Source organism: Acomys minous (genome assembly GCF_964271855.1).
Source record: "Acomys minous genome assembly, chromosome: 4".
Classification (NCBI taxonomy): Eukaryota; Metazoa; Chordata; class Mammalia; order Rodentia; family Muridae; genus Acomys; species Acomys minous.
Window position 1 is genome coordinate 127119267 of NC_140486.1, and position 21794 is coordinate 127141060.

A 21794-nucleotide genomic window follows, 5' to 3' on the forward strand; every position below is an offset into this window, starting at 1 on the left:
TCCCAGCACTCAGAGGCAGAGGCAGGTGGATAACTGTCAGGTTGAGGCCAGACTGGTCTACAAAGCGAGTCCAGGACAGCCAAGGCTAACAAAGAGAAAAACCCTGTCTGGAAAAACCAAAACAAACAACAACAAAAAATCATCTGCTTTGGCTTCCTGTCTCTCAGGATTCGGGGTCACTCGGACTTTCATAGTGTCACTAGGAAAAGGACTCAAAAGATGCTTATGTGGCTGGTACCAGTGTAAGATGTAAGGTGAGCAGAGGAAAGAACCAGTCACAGGACTTTCCCTCTTTCCTCCAGAGAAAAGTAAGTGAGCCAGGCGTGGTGGCACAGGTCTTTAATCCCAGCATTCGGGAGGCAGGGGCAGGTGGATCGCCGTGAGTTCGAGGCCAGCCTGGTCTACAAAGCAAGGCTATACAGAGAAATCCTGTCTTGAAAAAAACCAAAATGGGAAAAAAAAAAAAGGAAAAGAAAAGTTAAGTAAGAACCCTGCTCGCCAGGGTTCACATCCGAAACTGCCTGTCAAGCAGTCAGATGGAGAAAATCCACGTGCGCACTCCATCTAGGGGCTCAGGCCTAGAGAGCAGGCCTGAGGAGCGGAGGCACGAGCGTGAACAGTTCCTTCCTGGCGAGGAGGAGGCACCACAGCCCAGCTGCAGTGAGCCACTCCTCAGTGTTTCCACACACAGACATTCTTCTTTTGCCTCAGGGGACCTATGGATGATATTAATATTCTGAGAAAACTCAGACAGGAAACGATGAAGAAAATAATCTGGAATTTGTCTCTCCTCAGAGCTTCTGTCTCTGTTCTTGTTGCTACGAAGGTCTGGAGCACCTGAGTCAGGAAAAATGTCTATGACACAAACTTACGTGTAGACTTAATGAGACCAGAACAGAGATGGAAGGGAGGTCTTCCTCCACACTGAACACCTCAGCAAAGCCGGCGCAAGGTCAGAGCCATGAGCAGGACCAAGTCCTTTGGAGTCATATTACAGTGTTGGTGTTAAAAGTCTTATAGTGTAGCTGAAAACTGACCAATAAATGACTTCGGAAATTAATAAGAGCTTAGCTTACCTGGGCAAGAAGGATATTTATAACTTCTTCATTTTCATTCATTTCTTCTTTGGAAACATCCTCTTTTGAAAGACTGGCTATCTCCTGTGCAATCTTGGTTTCACACTCCTGTCAAAGACAACCAACACTGATCTGGGCGTAGGGGCACATTCCTCTAATCCCAGCACCTGGGAGGCTGAGGCAGGTGGAATACTATGAGTTCAAGGCCAGCCTGGTCTACAAAGTGAGTCCAGGACAGGTAAGTCTACACAGAGAGATCCTGTCTTGAAAAACCAAAAAAAAAAAAAAAAAAAAAAAAAGATGACAACAAATGTTGTTCAGACCACAAAGCACAAAGAAAACCCAGCAAGCCGGGCATGATGGCACACGCACACCTGTAATCCCAGCACTCAGGAGGCAGAGGCAGGTAGATAGCTGTGAGTTCAAGGCCAGACCGGTCTACAAAGAGAGTCCAGGACAGCCAGGGCTCGAAAAAAACAAAAACAAAAAAGGAAGAAAAAAGCAAAAGTAACCCCAGCAACAATCAGTGAACTGTCTAAAATTGGATAGACATTTGCTAACTGGGCTTAGAATATAAAATGGGTAGGACCAGGCAGGTGGATCTCTGTGAGTTCAAGGCCAGCCTGGTCTACAGAGCTAGTTTCAGGACAGCCAGGGCTACACAGAAAAAAATCCTGTCTTGGGGGGGAAAAAAAGTAAAATAAAATATACTGTAAATTACATGTAAGTTAAAAAAAAAAAAAGTAAAGGTTTCCTAATTTCACTTAGGGTTGGAGAAATGGCTCTGCGGTTGAGAACACTGGCTGCTCTTCCAGAGGACCCAGGTTCAAGTCCTATCAACCACATGGCAGCTCACACCTGTCTGTAGCTCCAAGATCTGACACCCTCACATAGACACGCATGCATATAAGATGAAACTATCAACCATGGGTAGAGACGGCAAGCTGGCTCAGCAGTAGTACACTTGCTGTCAGGAAGCCTGAGAACCCGATTCAGTCCCTCCACAGGGCCCACGTGCTAAGGAGAACTGATTCCTGCAAGCCATTTGTTGGCTGCCATTCTCAATCGGTTCTCTCGCTAGCCCTGGAACTCATATAGTCCTCTAGACTAGCTGTACTCAAGTCTTGTTGCTGCCTCTGCACGCAGACTGCAAGATCTTCCAGGAGACTCTAGCACACTAAGGAGCACAGAAGCCATGTGTGACTTGTGCACGCCCAGGGCAGCACAGGCTGCACACAGCACCAGCAGAACCCCTCCTGTGCCTTCATTCCTGCACCCCACTGAACCTCACACTTGTCAGCAGTCTCTCCAGCCCACTTCACATCCTCAGCACGCTCTTTCCAGGCAGGAAAATAACAAAGTCACCTATTTATGCCAGACTAAAGTGCGACCAACTCAGAACAAGAAGCATCTGTGAGTACATTACTTAATGCCAACAGACGTGTGCGGCACCTTTAAAGTAACACAGCAGTGAGTGAAGGCTCGTCCACACTCCCTGCGGAACGGGAAGCAGACCCGGGCTGAGGGGGGACTCACTTGTCTCTTCGCTTCCCTCAGCTTCCTCTTGAGGGCGGTCAGAATCCTCTGCACTTCCCAGAGCCGTTCTTCTTTAGACAAGTCCTTTATCCCGCCCTGCAGATCTCGATGTAAGCAATTCAGAAGAAACTCCTAGAAAACACAAGGACATGTGCAGTCTGCTCAGTGCCCGGATCTGGAAGCAGCGTGGTTTCCATGATGAAGGCCCAGCTGCTGTTCCACAGCAGAGCAGCAAGGACAAGCACTCTCCCCCCAGAGGCACGGCTGGCCACCTGGGAGTTAGACCCTCCTTGTTCTGGTAGTTCTTAGTAATTAATCCAGTCTTTGCTCTCCCTTTCCTCCTCACAGCAGCTGATAAAGACAAGAAAAATAGTTGTGTGGGGCTGGAGAGATGGCTCAGAGGTTAAGAGCACAGGCTGCTCTTCCAAAGGTTTTGAGTTCAATTCCCAGCAACCACATGGTGCCTCACAACCATCTATAATGAGGTCTGGTGCCCTCTTCTGGCCTGCAGGCACACATGCACACAGAACATTGTACACATAATAAATAAATAAATAAAATTGTTTTTTTTTTAAAAAAAAAGCATGTGATAACATTCATGCAAACAAGTGTTAAGGTTTTACTTAATCTTGAATTTCTTACCAGTCAGTCTCGGTCTCTGCCTGCCCCAACACACACACACACACACACACACACACACACACACACACACACACACATACACACACACACTCATACATACACATACAAACACACACATTCACACAAATACACACACTCATACATGCACACACATTCATACAAACACACTCACATACACACACTCATACATACACAAACACACTCATACATACACATACAAACACACAATTTACTGGGTCTCTTGGATATCAAGCACAGCGGAAAAGCCCAGGGCTTAAGCTAAATCTTGGTTACATGGTGTAGAGATTACATCACAGAGTAAATTATTAAATATCCGTAATTTCCAGTATGTTAGCTGTGAAGTAGGGTGGACACAGCACCTTGTCTAGAGAAGCAGAGGTCTCTGCGACCCTGGCCATGGGCAGAGTCCCCCATGCACTGCCCCTGTGTCACCTCCCATTTACCACATTAACTCCCTGAGAACACTGAACGGTTTGCCTAAAAGTGTCATGTCAAGACAAACAGAGCAGGAATTTAAAGCCAATTCTTAGATTTTTTCAATCCTATGTTATTTCCATCTTGACTGTTTACTTCTGTGGGCATGAACTAGGGCAGCTGGAAACACGGCATGAAGAGTGTGCTCCAGGGCAAAAGCAGAGCTCGGGGGTGCAGTGCTTACGGAAGGCCCTGGCTCTGTCCCCAGCACTGCACAGAACTTAGTGTGGAGCCACTACCTCAGCACGGAGGTGGGGAAAGCAGAGGAACCACTGCTCAGCAAGCCCTTTGTGGCCAGAACAGAAGTAGACAGGGAGGGACAAGGAGGGAGCAGCAGGGACCTGGGCAGGGCAAGCGCGGCAGCACACACCTGTCTCCTGATCTCCTCCTTGATGCCTGCCTGGGTCTCTGGCAGTGTAGGCATTGTGGCCATGTTGGACCATCGAAGAGGTCTTGTCACTTGCTTCAGGACTACAGTGCCAAAGAACTCTTGCACATGTGTAAAAAGCACATACAGGACACGGTTGCTGATCTGCAGAAAATAGATTTAGAGTCGCATAAACCGTTAAAGTGACCTTTTACTGCATCTGAATCAGTCACACAGGGCATCCTTTCATCCTGGACACATAATACAAAGTCTCCACAGGAGGGACAAAGCAGGCCCCGCCTACTGTCTATCTAGGACTGTACAGAAGCCTGATTTAAGTCCTCTATTCAGCGCATAAGGAAAAGCTGGTGAAGGGCACGAAACACACTGCCGTCGATGCGCACTCTCCTGTCACCCATGAACTGATTTTAAATACCTAGTGGTCATTTCTAATGTACTCTGAGATCTTCCCACACACAGTGACTCTCCTGAAGACAGCGGGAGGGTGGCAGCCAGTGTCCCATGGCGCTCCCATACTAGGAAGCCAGGATTGCACAATGCTGGCTTCAACTTTGTCTCACAACTGCCCTGGAACTTCTGTTGTATGAGCACCCACATTACAGAAATGCTGAGTAACAATGAATTCAGGCTAACAAAAAAGATTGTGATATTTGAGAGAAATTTAAGAAACAGTGTGCTTCCAAAATATAATAAAAGTATCTTCAGAAAAAAAAAATGAAACAAAACATCTCTTTATAATAGTAACTATGACATTTGGTCAGAACCTCACATACCAACCAAAAAAAGGGCTTCATTTAAACATTAGAGTGGCACTCAGGAGGCAGAGGCAGGTGGATCTCTGAGTTCGAGGCCAGCCTAGTCTACAAAGCCAGTCCAGGACAGCCAAGCTACACAGAGAAACCCTGTCGGGGGGTAGAAGATGGAAAGATAACAAAGTTGTCCTATGACCACCACAGAAGCATGCATGTGCAACAACACACATGCAATCCCACATATGAACTTGAACACATACACACAATGGATGCCAGATATGTATGTGTGTAAAAAAGAACAAAAACCAAAAAACCAAAAATGACAAGCAACACAGTACTTTATTCCCCAAATGACCTCTCATATTAAGAGACAATATACTATCTCTCTCTGGCTGCATCTTACAGAAGTCTTCACTTAAACCAGCCAAGCACAAGACATCACAGCCCTCTGTGCATGAGCCATGTGGATAGGCTAGTTAAGGACAAACATGCTCACGTCATACCACGCTGGCACTGCCTACATTCAGGAAGAAAAGCTCTACTGCCAGGCTTATCCATTATTCACCTTCTTTAATTCGCTGTTTAACATGCAACTAGCAACAGACTTCTTTCCCAATTTCCCAGTGCCAGTACCAAAAGCAAGTGTGTAGACAAGACCCATACCTGGACGGTCACACCTAAAGGGAGTGTGCAGTGCGCAGACAGGACCCATACCTGGACGGTCACACCTAAAGGGAGTGTGCAGTGCACAGACAGGACCCGTACCTGGACGGTCACACCTAAAGGGAGTGTGCAGTGCACAGACAGGACCCATACCTGGACGGTCACACCTAAAGGGAGTGTGCAGTGCGCAGACAGGACCCATACCTGGACAGTCACACCTAAAGGGAGCGTGCAGTGCGCAGACAGGACCCGTACCTGGACGGTCACACCTAAAGGGAGTGTGCAGTGCGCAGACAGGACCCATACCTGGACAGTTGGGCTCAGCACTATAGAGATGTTTTGGATGTTCATTTTTGTTTCTAGCTCCTTTGCAATGACATGGTCCATGTGCACAATGAGCCAGGAGATCAGAAGGTGGTTACATTCTGGCAGTTCCTTGAGCAGGCGCTGGAATTCCTGCACTTTCTCCATCTCCGTGGTCCTCCCACAAGCCTCTTCAAATCGAGGCATCAGCTCTTTGGTAAGCAAATTCTCTGGAAGGTCTCGCAAATACTGCTTCAGCAAGCTGGCTACAGTGTTAGGCTCGTATTCTTCCAAGTTTGGAGACTCCTCTCGGTCATAGGCTGCTTTTAGCTCATCTACCTTTGATTTGATTCCTTAGAACATTAAATTTAGAAGAGAAGACCAGAAATCAGACACACCTTCTTTACTATGGCACACGCCTGCCGCAGGCACAGGAAAAGGCAGTAACGGCCTCTAGAAGCCAGGCATGGTGGCATACACCTGTAACTTCAGCATTAGAAGGTGGAGGCAACAGGACTGCTGCCAGGTCAAGGCCAGTCTGGGCTACACAGTAAGACGCTGTTCAGAACTAAGGACCCTCCTGGACGGAATCAGTACCTGCATATGGGTTGCGGAACTCTCTACAAACATAAGCCCATAAAACCAGAATTGAAAACTTAATATTCCCAGAAGCCGTGGTATAAGAAAAATGTTCAATCCAGGAAAAAATTAAATATAGTGGCAGTTAAATAAAAATTCAGGGGGAAATTAAACTATAATAGCAGCATATACACCGTCCATAGAAAGCCAAGTTCCTAACTCCCCAGCCTCTTCTTTGTAAATAAGCTACTCTAGAAGGCAAGTCAAAGTTTCCTAGCATAACAAACTGGAAAACTGTTCTGTTATATAGCACCCACCTAATTCCTATTTTAAAGGTTGAATTTTTTTTTCCTTCCCAAGACATGGTTTCTCTGTGTAGCCTTGGCTGTCCTGGACTTGTTTTGTAGACCAGGCTGGCCTCAAACTCACAGATGTTGGCCTGCCTCTGCCTCTGAAGTACTAGGATTAAAGGTGTGTGCAACCACTGCCTCGCTTAAAGTTTGAATTCTTTAAGTATTTTCTTAATCTGAACCAAACGAGAACAGAAAATAAAGTCAAGGCTTCTAAATAAAGTCAAGGCTTCTAAAATACAAGCATTTGGCCTTTTATATTGTACTGGAAAAAAAAACACAAAGTGAGCATTTTTCTAACATTATATCATATTTTATGTCTTCAGTCCCATCTATAGTAAGCAACATAACTCAGTGACAGTCATCAAAATAGCTGTGTTTTAAAACATAATTGTAAAGCAACTACACAGAGCAAGCAAAGACTAGGGCTAATGTAAACTGTCACCTAATGTGAACATTTTAATCAACATGATGCTTATGCTTGAAATGTGACATTCCATCTTATGTGCAAAACTTCAATGCTATCATCTGTACCTTATCCAGATTGACAAATTCAACCTGGTACTAAATATGAATATAGCCTTATGAATCATATTTTGCTGGTCTTTAAGAGAGAAAAGAAAATTCCCATTTTGAAGGAGAGATAAACCTGTTTGTTATGATCCCAAGCGTGGGATCGGAATGGTCTTGTGAGAGAACAGGTGAGGTTAATCCACTAGAAGACAAACCACATTATGCAGGAGCTTGATTGTTGCCAGCTGAAAAGATCGGTGAACGGACTCTGGGAGGAGATATGTAAAAGAGCCCAGAACTGGGGGCGGGGCCTGTGGAGACTTGGGATTGATTCGGCTGCTCATTGCTCCACTTCTAGACGCTCCTAGAGAGAACCACTCGAGGGAAGGCTTCGGGGCTACAAGCTCCCACTGAGGTTCCGGGTTCTGGTTGCTCCAGATTCCAACAGAAGAAATTCTGCTGACTACACCAGGAGAACTGTTCCTCGGAACTGATATCCTTACAGTTTTGTTACTGTATTCTTTAATCTCCTTTTCCTATTGTTTCGGTTAGTTGGCTTATAAGTGACATACACTCGGTTAATAAATTCGTAATATAAAAATATATTTGTTAAGAAAATTGAGCGGGTAGCAAAAAAAGAAAAAAGAAAAAAAGAAAATTGAGTTACACCATTTTCTTATTCTTAGGACACTCTGAATAAAACAAGATTAACAGCAACTATCACTGAGACACTTGTCAAGTGCACCTATGCATGTCTCCTGCATATGTTTTATGTTGCTGGCCAAAGTTTCTGCAGATAAAGTCTCACTTGTGGTGATCCAAGATGGCCTTAAACTCACCATGGAGCCCAGGCTAGCCTCATCAATCCTGCCCCTACCTCTTAGATGCTAGGTTATAAGCATGTTCCACAACACCCACCTACATATGCATATCCATAAATAAACATTTACTCCTCACCACAGTTAGAATGTGTGTTTGGTTTGGTGCTAACTTTTTCTTGTTTTTTATTTTGTTTTTCTTTCTTTTTTAAAATTTTTTTTATTTATTTTTAATTTATTTATTTTTATTTTATGTGCATTGTATGTCTACGGGCGTCAGATTTTAGAGTTACAGACAGTTGTGAGCTGCCATGTGGGTGCTAGGAATTAAACCCGGGTCCACTGGAAGAACAGTCAGTGCTCCCAACCGCTGGGCTGAGCCATCTCTCCAGCCCTTTATTTTGTTTTTCAAGACAGGGGTTTCTCTGTGTATCCTTGACTGCCCTAGACTCGCTTAGTAGCGAACCACCTGCCTCTGCCTCCCACGTATTGGGATTAAAGGTGTGCGACACCACCGCCCGGCTTGGTGTTAACTTTTGATAGTATTATAAAAATGTCTGTCTTTTAAAAATTGGAAACTTTGCCGGGCGGTGGTGGCGCACACCTTTAATCCCAGCACTCGGGAGGCAGAAGCAGGCGGATCACTGTGAGTTCGAGGCCAGCCTGGTCTACAAAGTGAGTCCAGGACAGCCAAGGCTACACAGAGAAACCCTGTCTCGAAAAACAAAAAACAAAAACAAAAAAAAAAATTGGGAACTTCAAGTAAGGAATTCCAGCGAGAAAGAAATAGAATAGTATAAGGGCACATTTAGTGTAGCAAATATGATGAAGCAAATACAGAAAATTATTTAATTTGTCGTTAATACTAGCATCTATTTGTTTGCTTGGGGGGGGGGGGTTGTTTTGTTTTGTTTTTCCAGACAAGGTTTCTCTGTATAGCCTTGGCTGTCCTAGACTCACTTTGTAGACCAGGCTGGCCTCAAACTCAACAGCAATCCACCTGCCTCTGCCTCCCGAGAGCTGGGATTAAAGGCGAGCACCACCATGCCCAACTGCTTTTTTTTTTAATGTATACAGTGCTCTGCTCACATGTACACCTGTAGGCCAGAGAAGAGGGCACCAGATCTCATTATAGATGGCTATGAGCCACCATGTGGTTGCCGGGAATTAAACTCAGGACCTCTGAAAAAGCAGTCAGTGCTCTTAAACTCTGAGCCATCTCTCCAGGTCCCTTGTTTGCTTTTTTTGTTTATGTACATGTGTATGGGTGTTTTGCCTCATCTGTGTACCAAGTGCATGCCTGGTGCCCAGAGGCCAGAAAAGGGTGCCAGAGCCCCTGGAACTAGATTACTGACAGCTGTGAGCCGCCATGTGAGTGCTTGAAGTTGAAGCTGGGTCCTCTGGAAGTGTTCTTAACTGCCGAGCCATCTTTCTGACCCCTTTCTTATTAGTTTTTAAATTGGAACTGATATAAATGATAGCCAAACATCTCCAGCAAAATAATCATTATAATACAAGCATCAACTAGCAAGGTCGGGGCCGGGGAACTGGGGCTGTAGCTAAGGCGCAGAGTACTTGCTTAAAGGGCCCTGGGTCGAATCCTGTGCTTAAGACCTGAATCCCGTGTTAGCACAAAACTCATGTTGCTTGCTGTACCTCGCTGACAGGAGCATTCACACTTGGGGCCCAGGCATTTGGAAAACAGCACTCTTTAGTCAAGGTAAGGAAACACATTACATAGCTGTGTCATTAACCTTATCTCTTGGCTGAGAATCTTCCTTCACACAGATCTCAGCTCCCACCACTGACCCTGGGCTTAGAAAGGCGAGAGCGCTGCTCACGGTGGCGCACACCTGAAATCCCAGCACTGAGGAGGCAGAGGTGGGTGGATCTCTGTGAGTTCAAGGTCAGCCTGGTCTACTAAGTGAGTCCAGGATAGCCAAGGCTACACAGAGAAACCCTGTCTTGAAAAACCAGAAGAAAAAAAAAGGGGGTGGGGAGGCGAGACAAGGCTTGGCACACCGTCCTGTTAAGCGGCACAGCCCACACACTTCACTCCGCCCAGCTGCTGGACACTGAATGATTTGGAAGGAAACAACAAGAAAACCAAACACAATGGAAGGAGTTAAGCTACTGGAAGGATCAAGGAAGTAACTGGGGTTTAGGATCCAAGCCAAAAGGTTCCTTACAAGCTAATACTCTTTCCTTACATAAGGAGATAAAATGAAACTAGTATTTTAAACCACCAAGCACAATGCAGCCCAGTACCTGAAACTCTGTAGACGCCTTCGCACTTCATCCCGTGCTTCTCCATGTAGTCCACACACTCTCGGAAGACAGCTGGCAAGCGAACACCATCACACATCATGGTCCTCTCCACCGCGTCAGCCAAGGGAACACCAAAGATGGGCCTGAGGCTCGGAGCGTCGGCCTGCGGCACCTCTGGCTCCTGAGCGGGCTTCCTCTTTTTCTTCTTGTCCTTCCACTGCTTGACCACATCGGCCGCGGTCAGGTCTTTAGACTTCTTCTCCTTGGGCTTCTCCTCCCTGGGCTTCTCTTTCATCTTAAAGTCCTTCTCCTTCCTCTTAGAGAAGCTGGGCTTCTTGAACACATGGATTCCCTTGGACCTCTTCATCTTGGAAGGACTTTCGGCTTCATCCCCAGAGCTGTCTTCCTGGAAGGCAGCGTAGCCTTCAGCTGCCAAGGAAATGCATAATAAATTGTGTTTAATGCCAAACCGCACAAGGGGGACAAAGAAGGTGCCACCTGGCAGTGCCATCTGGCTTTTCATCTCTTGGGCCTCCAAAAACCAGAAAGAAGCAGTGTTGTAGTGACATTTAATGACCACAAGAGGGCAACAGACAGCAGCTATCACTGCAATATCAATGTTGAGAGGAAAGTAGTTTATTACATATTATATACATAACACATATATTACACAGTACTGTATGCAAGCAGGGTTATGAGAAACTGAGTATGAATACACATGAAACACTAAATGCAGGGGACTAACAAGATGAGTTTTATAAAACAGAACACGTGCCTGCTGCTCAGCTGCCCTTTGTCTGTTCGGCACGTGTACCTGGAGGCACTCAAGAAGCACGGTGCATTCTCCACAGTTGAGTGGAGAGCGGGGACTGACTCAGATGTGAACTCTGGTTTCCCATATTTGACCACTTCTCCGTGGTGGGGAGGCCTGGTGGCACCCAGAGAAAGAATAAGCAGGCTACCAAGACGAGACTTGATAGGCTGTGACCATATGGTGGGGGAGGAGGTCGCCCTCGGTCACAGACAGGGAAGGGGAATAGGGTAAAAGCGGGAAGGAGGGAGGAACGGGAGGATACAAGTGATGGGATAACAATTGAGATATAATATAAATAAATAAATTAAATAAAGGAATTGCTATCTGAGTTATCTTTAAAAAATAAAAAAATAAAGCACGGTACAAGCCGCACAACTGTTTGTGTGATCCAGTTACTCCCCGGTCCAGCCTTTCTAGAGCAGGGACCACACCTCCTTACCTGGGGGCCCAATGCAACTGTTCCCCGCTTTGGCTGACACGCTGCATTCTGACAAAGACACTAACACTTCAGCACCATTCCAGAACTGCCAGTTTGCTTCTGTGTTTGTTTTTAGGATGGTGTCTCACTAGTTACCCAGTCTTAAAATGGCCGGCCACAGGTGGGGCTGGAGAGATGTTTCAGCAGTTAACAGCACTGACTGCACTTCCAAAGGTCCTGAGTTCAATTCTCAGCACCCAACCATCTATAATGTAATCTGATGCCCTCCTATGGCCTGCAGGTATAAATGCAGGCAGAACACTATGTAGTAATAAATAAAAATAATTTTTTTTTTACAATGGCCGCAGGCGATGCTTCTGACTCAGTCTTCAACTATAGGCACACATAAGCCACTGCGACTGCCCTGCACCCCTCATCTGTCTGTCTGTCTCTCTGTTTTATTCTTTCTACCTTTTACCTGGCTGATATTTATGTAGTTTGTTCGAGACAGGGTCTCTATATAGCTCTGCCTGTCCTGGAACTCACTATGTAAACCAGACAGGCCTGAAACTCAGAGGCCTGCCCGTGCCTTCTGAGTGCTGCAGCTAAAGGCGTGCGCCACATGCCCAGCCATCTATTCTTACTAGTGTGTCCACAACAGTGTGCGCCACATGCCCAGCCATCTATTCTTACTAGTGTGTCCACAACAGTGTGCGCCACACGCCCAGCCATCTATTCTTACTAGTGTATCCACAACAGTGTGCGCCACATGCCCAGCCATCTATTCTTACTAGTGTGTCCACAACAGTGTGTGCTACATGCCCAGCCATCTATTCTTACTAGTGTGTCCACAACAGTGTGTGCTACATGCCCAGCCATCTATTCTTACTAGTGTGTCCACAACAGTGTGTGCTACACGCCCAGCCATCTATTCTTACTAGTGTGTCCACAACAGTGTGCGCCACACGCCCAGCCATCTATTCTTACTAGTGTGTCCACAACAGTGTGCGCCACACGCCCAGCCATCTATTCTTACTAGTGTGTCCACAACAGTGTGTGCTACATGCCCAGCCATCTATTCTTACTAGTGTGTCCACAACAGTGTGTGCTACATGCCCAGCCATCTATTCTTACTAGTGTGTCCACAACAGTGTGCGCCACATGCCCAGCCATCTATTCTTACTAGTGTGTCCACAACAGTGTGTGCTACATGCCCAGCCATCTATTCTTACTAGTGTGTCCACAACAGTGTGCGCCACATGCCCAGCCATCTATTCTTACTAGTGTGTCCACAACAGTGTGCGCTACATGCCCAGCCATCTATTCTTACTAGTGTGTCCACAACAGTGTGTGCCACACGCCCAGCCATCTATTCTTACTAGTGTGTCCACAACAGTGTGTGCTACATGCCCAGCCATCTATTCTTACTAGTGTGTCCACAACAGTGTGCGCCACATGCCCAGCCATCTATTCTTACTAGTGTGTCCACAACAGTGTGCGCTACATGTGCCTGTGAAGCCAGGAGAGAAGGGGACACCAGGCGCCCTGGGGCTGGAGGACCAGCAAGCACTCTGACTGGCCCAGCCCGACTTTGTTGTTCTTTCGAACGCCCCAGCTCATCTAGTCCCTGGATTTTATGTGTCACATGAAATGGCACACGCATTAAAGCCCAGCACTCAGGAGGCTGAGGGAGGCCTGTCTGTGTGAGTTTAAGGCCAGCATGGGATATGGGAGGGAGTGGCGAGGAGTGTGCTTCTAGAACAGCCAGGGCTATGTAGAAAGACCTTCAAAAAAAATCATCTTTTAAAATCATCAATGTAAAGGGCTTCATTTTAATAGTTACTCAATATAAAAAAAAAATTTTTTTTTTGAGACAGGGTTTCTCTGTGTAGCTTTGCCTGTCCTGGACTCACTTTGTAGATCAGTCTGGCCTCAAATTCATAGTGATCCACCAGCCTCTGCTGGGATTAAAGGTATGTCACACCACACCCGGCTCTCAACATAAAATCTTACCTTACATATCTTAAAAATTACTTTATAACAAAGATTAAAAATAGTTCAAAAGTTACCTTTTAACTAAAACACCAAAGATCTTGGACTAACCAGAATGGCAAAAATCTTAAGGCAAACCAGCCATTAGTGGCACATGCCTTTGATCCCAACTCTGTGAATTTGAGGCCAGCCTGGTCTACAAAGTGAGTCCAGACAGCCAAGGATACATAGAGAAACCCTGTCTCAGAAAAACCAAACCAACAGCTTCGGTTTTCTTAAGCTCCAACTCAGCCAGTACCCCTCAGTGATGAAAGACGTGTGCTTTGAGGACAAAGATGGAGACTCCCCTGAAAGGCCAGGAAAGGAAATGTCCCACATGCTTGCTCCCCAGGTGGTGCTGTGGGTGACACAAGCTAAGCCACCATCAGGCAGCACAGCATTCATGAGATCTTTGTGTAACTTCCTAGGAAATTAATTTTAACACACTAGGAAATTTATAAAAAGTAGTTTTTAAGTCACCTTATTTGGACTATAAAAGAAATTCTGGGCTGGAGAGATGGCTCAGACATTAAGAGCATTGACCCTTCTTCCAGAGGACCCGGGTTCAAATCCCAGCACCCACATGGCACCTCTCAAATGTCTGTAACTTCAAGATCTGACACCCGCACACAGACATAAATCCAGGTGAAACACCAAGGCACTTAAAATAAATACATTAAAAAAAAAAAAAGAAATTCTTTGTCCATGTGCCTCTTCCTAAGGAGGACTGATTGCCTAATTATGGCTGTTTACTGTGTTAAAAGCCAACAAGGGCCAGACATGGTGGCACTCACCTTTTAATCCCAGCACTCAGGAGGCAGAGGTAGGAAGACCACTGTGAGTTCAAGGCCAGCCTGGTCTACAAAGTGAGTCCAGGACAGCCAAGGCTACACAGAGAAACCCCGTCTCAAGAAAACAAAACAAAAAAGCAAATAAGGTTCCCAAATGACCACAAATCCAAAACTCCAGCTGGACAAAATAACGATTTCTACTCTTTTTTTTTAATGCATTATTTTGAACAACCACATTTAAAATGTAGACTGGGAAACTTACCACTTCTGGAAATTTGGTGTCTTTATTTGTGACACCAAGAAAAATTAAGACATAAAGAACAGAGAATGGCAAATGAAAGCATCTGCCTAGATATTATTCCAGAAGGTAACTGGAGCATTTAGTTAGAGCAGAACTTTCCTAAAAATTATCAGGCTAGGTGCGTTCGCACATGCCCAGAATCCCTCAAGAGGCTGAGGCAAGTCACCGAAAGCACAGAGGAAGCCGATACTTACTCCTTTTTTCCTTCTTCTTAAATTTCCCTTTCTTCTTCCCATGCTCTCTCTCATCGTCTGACACTACATCAGGAGGCTCATGGAGGACGTCATGGGGAGGCGAGGGCTCACCCGTCCGGTACAATCCAGGAAATTTTGTAGGGCTGATCTCCTCAGAGCTGGGGGTCCGGGTCAGCCCACTGCCATGCTCAGCCCTTCGGTGTTCCCCAGGGCTGCTGGTGGGGGGCAGGAAGCACTCCGTCATGTTGACACCCTGACAAAGAAGGGGAGCGGTCTTCTGTTACCTATCCATGACACCTGCACAGAAGAACACACAGCACTCAGCACACGAGAGCACTCAGGAAGGAGCCCTGCATTTACAGGCAACCCCTGCCCCACGTTATCACAGGTCACATTCCAAATGTTACAGCTCAAGGCACTGGCGCATCAGGGAGGTCTCAAGGGAGGCGCAGGCACCTGTAATCCAGCAGTCAGAAGTTGGGCTGCAAGTGTCAGGCCAACCTGAGCAACACAGCAAGTTTCAGGCTCTCATGGGCTACAGAGTGAGACCTGGTCCCAAACAAACCAGTAATAATAGTAATAATAGTGAGCCTCTTTTAAATATATATATATATTTCCCCCATCCCCAGTTCCAGGGTAGCCAGGGGTATGTAGAAAGACCCGGTCTTTAAAAAATAAATAAATAAAAATTTTAAAGAACTTATCAATGAACTGGTTTTGCTGAAGCATGCCTTTAATCCCAGCACTTGGGAGGTAGAGGCAGGCGGATCTTTTGAGTTCGAGGCCAGCCTGGTCTACAAAGTGATTCCAGGACAGCCATGGCTGTTACACAGAGAAACCATGTCTGATGACAAAAAACTCATCAATGTAAAGGGCTTTTAATAGTTACTCAACATAAAATCTTAATAATTTGAGACTGGGGCTAGAGAGATGGCTCAGAGGTTAAGAACACTGACTTCTCTTCCAGAGGTTCTAAGTTCAATTCCCAGCAACCAGAAGGTAGCTCACAACCATCTATAGTGAGATCTGTTGTCCTCTTCTGGCCTGCAAGCATACATGTAGGCAGAACACTGTATACATAATAAAATCTCTTACACAAATAAACAACCAACTGGCCTTAGATGGTAACACTTTCATTTAAAAAAAAAAAAAAAACCTTCGTTGTAGCCCTGGTGGGCCTGGAACTTGTAGACCAGGCTGGCCTTGCAATCACAGACATCTTCCAGCCTCTGCCTTCTGAGTGCTAGAATTAAAGGTGTAGTAATACATCCCCATGTCTGGCTTGCTTTCTCTCATTTTGTTTTTAAAGGCAGAGTCTCATGTAGCCCAGGCTGGCCTCAAACTCTTTAGTGGCCAAAAAACCCTGAGCTTCTAACCCTCCTGCTAGTACATCCCTAGTGCTGGATTACCAGAACTGGCTCCTGTGGGTATTTTATGATATAGGAATTAAAGCTAAAACAAAAAACAAAACAAAAAATCCACACACACAAAAAAAAAAGCAAAGCACCAGCACCCCTTCCTTCAGGACTCTTCCTAGGAAGCCACGCCCACCACAGGCAAAGTGCCCAAACATTCAAATGTCTACTTAAAAATCGATTGTCTGTTCCCAGCAATTCAGAAAGGGGTGGAGAATCCAAATATTTGTTTTTGTTTGTTTTGTTTTTCAAGACAGGGTTTTCTATGTAGCCTTGACTGTCCTAGACTCGCTGTGTAGACCAGGTTGGCCTCGAACTCACAGCAATCCACCTGCCTCTGCTTCCCAAGTGCTGGGATAAAAGGCGTGCACCACCATGCCCGTCTGTGAATCCAAATATTTAACAAACTTAGCATACCCTATGGAGATATTAGTGCTTTTCTATTTACAAACAGAAAACTAAGGCTCAGGGGACTAAATAAAGATAGAACAGACATTCTCTCCACAACACTTCCTCATGTGTACTTACAAAAGAAAGTATGAGAAGCAAAGACACAGACAGGACCGTACGTGACTTATGAGAAAGCTGAGGATACTGGTCCAAACACAGCAGCCCCCAAAGCACAAGGAGGGTGGGGCACTGCAGGCCACACCTGGAACTCCAAGGCACAAGGAGGGTGGGGCGCTGCAGGCCACACCTAGAACCCCAAACTCAAGAGGGCAGGGCTCTAGGGGAGCAAGCTCCAGGTCAATTGATTAGCACCAAATCTAAGAAGTACAAATGTCCCAGCACTCAGGAAGCGAGGCAGGAGGATGTCTATGAGTTCCAGGCCAGCCTGGTCTACAAAGTGAGTCCAGGACAGTCACGGCTACACAGAGAAACCCTGTCTCAAAAGACAAACAAACAAAAGCACAAATGTACCACCTGCAGCATAGAACCAGAAGACCTGCAGACAAAGCAGCTTTTTAAAGGTTTACTTGATGTCACCTGTAAGAGTACACACGTGCACGAGCTGCATCCCCCGTAAGGCAGAAGACGCCCTGGAACTGAAGTCACAGCCAACTCAGAATCACCCAAAGTGATTGCTGGGAACCACACCTGGGTTGTCTCCAAGAGCAGCAAGTGCTCTTAACCACTGCCTGAGCCATCCGTCTCTCCAATCCCTTACAATGTCAGAGTTTGACATTCAACACCCTGTGCTCCTGCATTTTAAAAGTTATACCTACATTTACATATAACCATGGCTTACTCTTATTTTTATTGAGTTTCCATATTAAACTGACAAAAATAGGAGTTTTGTTCATAAGACAACAGCTCTCTTGTAAAACTTTCTCAGAGAATAACTTGTTTCTGCTATGGACTGAATATATCTCCCCAAAACCTCTCCATAATCCCCAAGGTGACATATTAGGTGGTGTGATGTTCTTTAAGTGCCTGTATTGTTACAGTCTTCACCAATGAGAGACAGAAGAGCCCAGAGTTCACCATTCACTACAGGCCAGGACACTAAATCGAAAGCCAGCTCCTGGGCTTAGACGTACCCCCACCCACACCCCCAGGGCTTAGATGTCCCCCCACCCCCACCCCTGGGCTTAGACGTACCCCCACCCCCACCCCCAGGGCTTAGATGTCCCCCCACCCCCACCCCCCAGGGCTTAGATGTCCCCCCACCCCCACCTCCAGGGCTTAGACATCCCCCCACCCCCAACTCCTGGGCTTAGATGCCCCCACCCCCACCCCTGGGCTTAGACCCCCCCAGGCCCTGAAGCAGTACCAGCTTGTCTTCTGTTAAAGCACAGGCAGCAGACACCCTGGCGGGCATACGGCTGAGAAAAGCTGGTGCGGTTACCAACAGACGTGAAGGACTATGGGAACGTGACATGAAAGGGACAGCAGCATGTCTGACCAGTAGAGAAAGAGCTTCAGCAAACTGAACTCCAAATATGAGAGAAAAGATCCAAATGGTGTATATGAAGTAATTTTAAGTATAAATATTCAAAGGCAACATAATAACAAAACTCCAAAATTTCTGCTTCTACTGCAAGAGGAAACCTGGTATTTTTTCTAATTTGAATAAAGAATTTGTACATATTCCTCCTAGTAGGAGAATTAAAAACTATAAGGCCGGGTGTGGTGGCGTACACCTTTAGGCAGAGGCTAGTTTTATGCTGACCTGACAAAAGCTAGAGCCATCTGGGAAGAGATGCTCATGCCTTCCTAACACTTGCCCTAGAGGCAAGCATTTTCTTAATTAGTGACTGACATTGAGAGGACGCATCCCACCGTGGGTGTGGAGTAGAGGACAGACCTTTGGAGGGAAGAACTATCGTTTTAATGACTTATCACGCCTTTAAGCCCAGCATGGGGGAGGCAGAGGCAGGCAGATCCCTGAGTTTGTAGCCAGCCTGGTCAACAAGAGTTCAGCTATCTCAAAAAACCAAAACCAAACCAAAATAAACAAAAACAAACAACAACAAAAACTCAACAGCTACAAGTTCAACTGATTTAGTATTTTATATTATATAATGTCCATCATTAATAAATATCAGCTTTAAATACAGTAGAAGTAGCTTTTTCTCTTTAAAGAGCTCTTCTTTGTTAGAGTGTGTGTATTAGAGACAGGCCAGGTGCCTCAGATCCCAGCTCAGGTCCTCAGCAAGAGCAGCAAGAGTAATTAACCACTAACCCATCTTTTCCTGGCCCCCTTTTCTTATTTTCATGGTTCTTAAAAATAATCTGCCCGGCATGGTGGCGCACGCCTTTAATCCCAGCATTCAGGAGGCAGAGGCAGGCCGATCACTGTGAGTTCAAAGCCAGCCTGGTCTACAAAGTGAGTCCAGGGCAGCCAAGGCTACACAGAGAAACCCCATCTCAGAAAAACAAAAACAAAAACAAACAAACAAACAAAGGTGATGGTGAAGGAGGGAAAGGCCTGAGGAAATCAGGCTCAAGCTGCCCAGGAAACCCCAGCCACATACACTGGCCAGAATCTATTCCTCCTCCTCAGAGCCCTGGAGCACACGGTCCTCCAGAAGGCTGACAGCACACTCACCCCTGCCTCCCATCCTCAACTGCCACAGGAAAGCTGGTGGCCTACAGAACTCGACCTTGCCTTCGGCGCAGAGTTCAGGTGCAGTGCACCACTCAGGCCATTTGGGATGTTTTCTGTCTACAGCCTGTCCAGGTGCCCTAAGGCTGCTGTGATGTCTGCTGCAGGAGCTTCCTGAACACGTGCACATCACTTCCTGGCCAACCTTCTGCACTACTTGGATTCAACTTAAAAGCATAACAAACAAAACTCACATTTCACAGAAGGAAAAAAAGCCTAAGGTTTTTGTTTGTTTGTTTTGTTTTTTAAAGAAACAGGTGAAGGCACGCTAGAAATAGAAGAACTATTTTTTTCAACCTTTACAGAGGATCAGAGATCAGCCTTGAGATGAGCGATGAGACTCAGAAGGCTTCTGTCATCAGCAGTGAGATCCTTCCTGGGACATCTTTTTTTTTAAGGCATATGACAACACATTTACAGGGGAACATCCCCACAGACCAATTATTACCTAATTGAGCTGCTATATAATTAATCCACTCAAATCTACTAACATCATTAGGTGTACTTAACAGACTACTCATTTGGTTTATCCTTAATCGTCAGCCTCAATCTTTCACTTAGCTTTCTCCTTCCCCAGGTGCTTATCCACACAAACTTTTAACTGTGCCCCACACTGACTCACAGAATTCACTAGGCTACATAATTTGTTTCCCACACAGCCACCTAGCATCCTGTGGCATAGTAAAATATTATGCCTAAAGCAAGCCAAGCAGGTAGAGTCAACTTTATTATTTTTAAAAAAGAGTTATTATTATGTAGACAGTGCTCTGCCTGCATGCACACCTGCAGGCCAGAAGAGGGCATCAGATCACATTATAGATGGTTGTGAGCCACCATGTGGGTGCTGGGAATTGAACTCAGGACCTTTGGAAGAGCAGTCAGTGTTCTTAACCTCTGAGTCATCTCTCTAGCCGCCTAGAGTCAACTTTTAAAATGTGACACTCTAATCTCAGCACTTTGGAGGCAGAGGCAGGTGGATCTCTATGAGTTCGAGGCCAGCCTGGTCTACAGAGCAAGTTCCAGGTCAGCTAGAGCTGTTACACAGAGAAACCCTGTCTGGAAAAACCAAGGGAAGGGGGGGAGTGACATTCTAAATTTACATTGTAACAGGTTCTAATATATAGTTTTTTCCTTATTAACAGCAATTGTTAAAGGACTAATGAGCAGGAGATAGAAAATTTAACAAATCACCTTAGAAGCTAAATCTAGAGAAACATATCCAGTGGTCTATGTGAAACCTTGAAACTCTAATTTGAAAGTAGATGTTGAAAGGGGGTAAGTGGAGGGGGAGGAATGGGAGGGTACAAGGGATGGGGTAACAACTGAGATGTAATATGCGGCACCTGTACAGTTCCAGCTACTGCCTATAAGGTGAATGGCAGGAAGGGAGCAAGTACAGCACTGCAAACTGCATTGTGTGACCAAAGCCTGTGTGTAGCTCCCAAACACACAGTGAGCTCCACCTTTAAACAAAACCAGAGAGCCATCACTAGCTAAGTGCAGGAGACAAAGAGGTTTTCTTTGGAGAAATGGGAGAGTTTCCTTATAGATACATTTAAATGTAATAGTAAGGGGTTGGTAGATGGCTCCACAGTCACTAGGCACCTGCTGCTCTTGCAGAGGCCCTCAGCTGCTCGGTCCCCAGCACTCACACCAGGTGGCTCAAGCACCTGCTGCTCCAGCTCAAGGAACCTGAAACCTCAGGCCTCCTCGGGCACCTGCACTCACACACAGACCTGTACGCAGACACACCTACACACAATTAAAAATAATAAAAGTAAACACTTTTAAAACATAATAATTATCAGGCCAGGCGTGGTGGTGCACACCTTTAATCCCAGCACTCGGGAGGCAGAGGCAGGAGGATCTCTGTAAATTCAAGGCCAGCCTGGTCTACAAAGCGAGTCCAGGACAGCCAAGCTATACAGAGAAACCCTGTCTCAAAAAAAAAAAAAACAAACAAACACAAACAAAAACAAAAAAACAAAAACACAAAACAAAAGAACAAAATGAAGTGTTATTTTCTCCTTCAACTTAAGTATACTGTTTTTACAAATGGCTATGAGGTTGGGTGACATTGCTATAGTCACAGGATCAGATTCTAAGCACTTTGTAGACATCACATGGGGATATCCAAGTGCATTCTGTGAGGCAATGCATGATTTACATGTAATATAGCACATCTTCACACATAATGTAAATCAGAGACTCTTACACTTTCTCCACTCACAACTCCTTTTTGGTTTTTTGTTGTTGTTTTTGTTTTTTTGTTTCTCGAGACAGGATTTCTCTGTGTAGCCTTGGCTGTCCTGGACCCGCTTTGAGGACCAGGCTGGCC

The 21794-nt window shown here is 45.7% G+C and overlaps 1 protein-coding gene across 6 annotated transcripts in view; it reads right to left on the bottom strand.

The window, feature by feature from the left end:
• The window catches only part of RALBP1 (ralA binding protein 1), a 36871-nt gene that overhangs the window by 4799 nt on the left and 10278 nt on the right, over window positions 1-21794 (bottom strand). For 4 of the 6 annotated variants that reach the window (XM_084778167.1, XM_084778166.1, XM_084778165.1 and 1 more), the window contains exons 2-7: window positions 14933-15229; window positions 10384-10812; window positions 5859-6208; window positions 4120-4281; window positions 2613-2744; window positions 1077-1184 (exon numbers count right to left, since the gene is read on the bottom strand). In XM_084778167.1, the coding sequence (XP_084634293.1) occupies window positions 1077-1184; window positions 2613-2744; window positions 4120-4281; window positions 5859-6208; window positions 10384-10812; window positions 14933-15176 (1425 nt within the window). In that variant the 5' untranslated portion in view covers window positions 15177-15229. The remainder of the gene's footprint in view (window positions 1-1076; window positions 1185-2612; window positions 2745-4119; window positions 4282-5858; window positions 6209-10383; window positions 10813-14932; window positions 15230-21794) is intronic. The other 2 variants (XM_084778169.1, XM_084778168.1) reach the window with 1 other exon arrangement.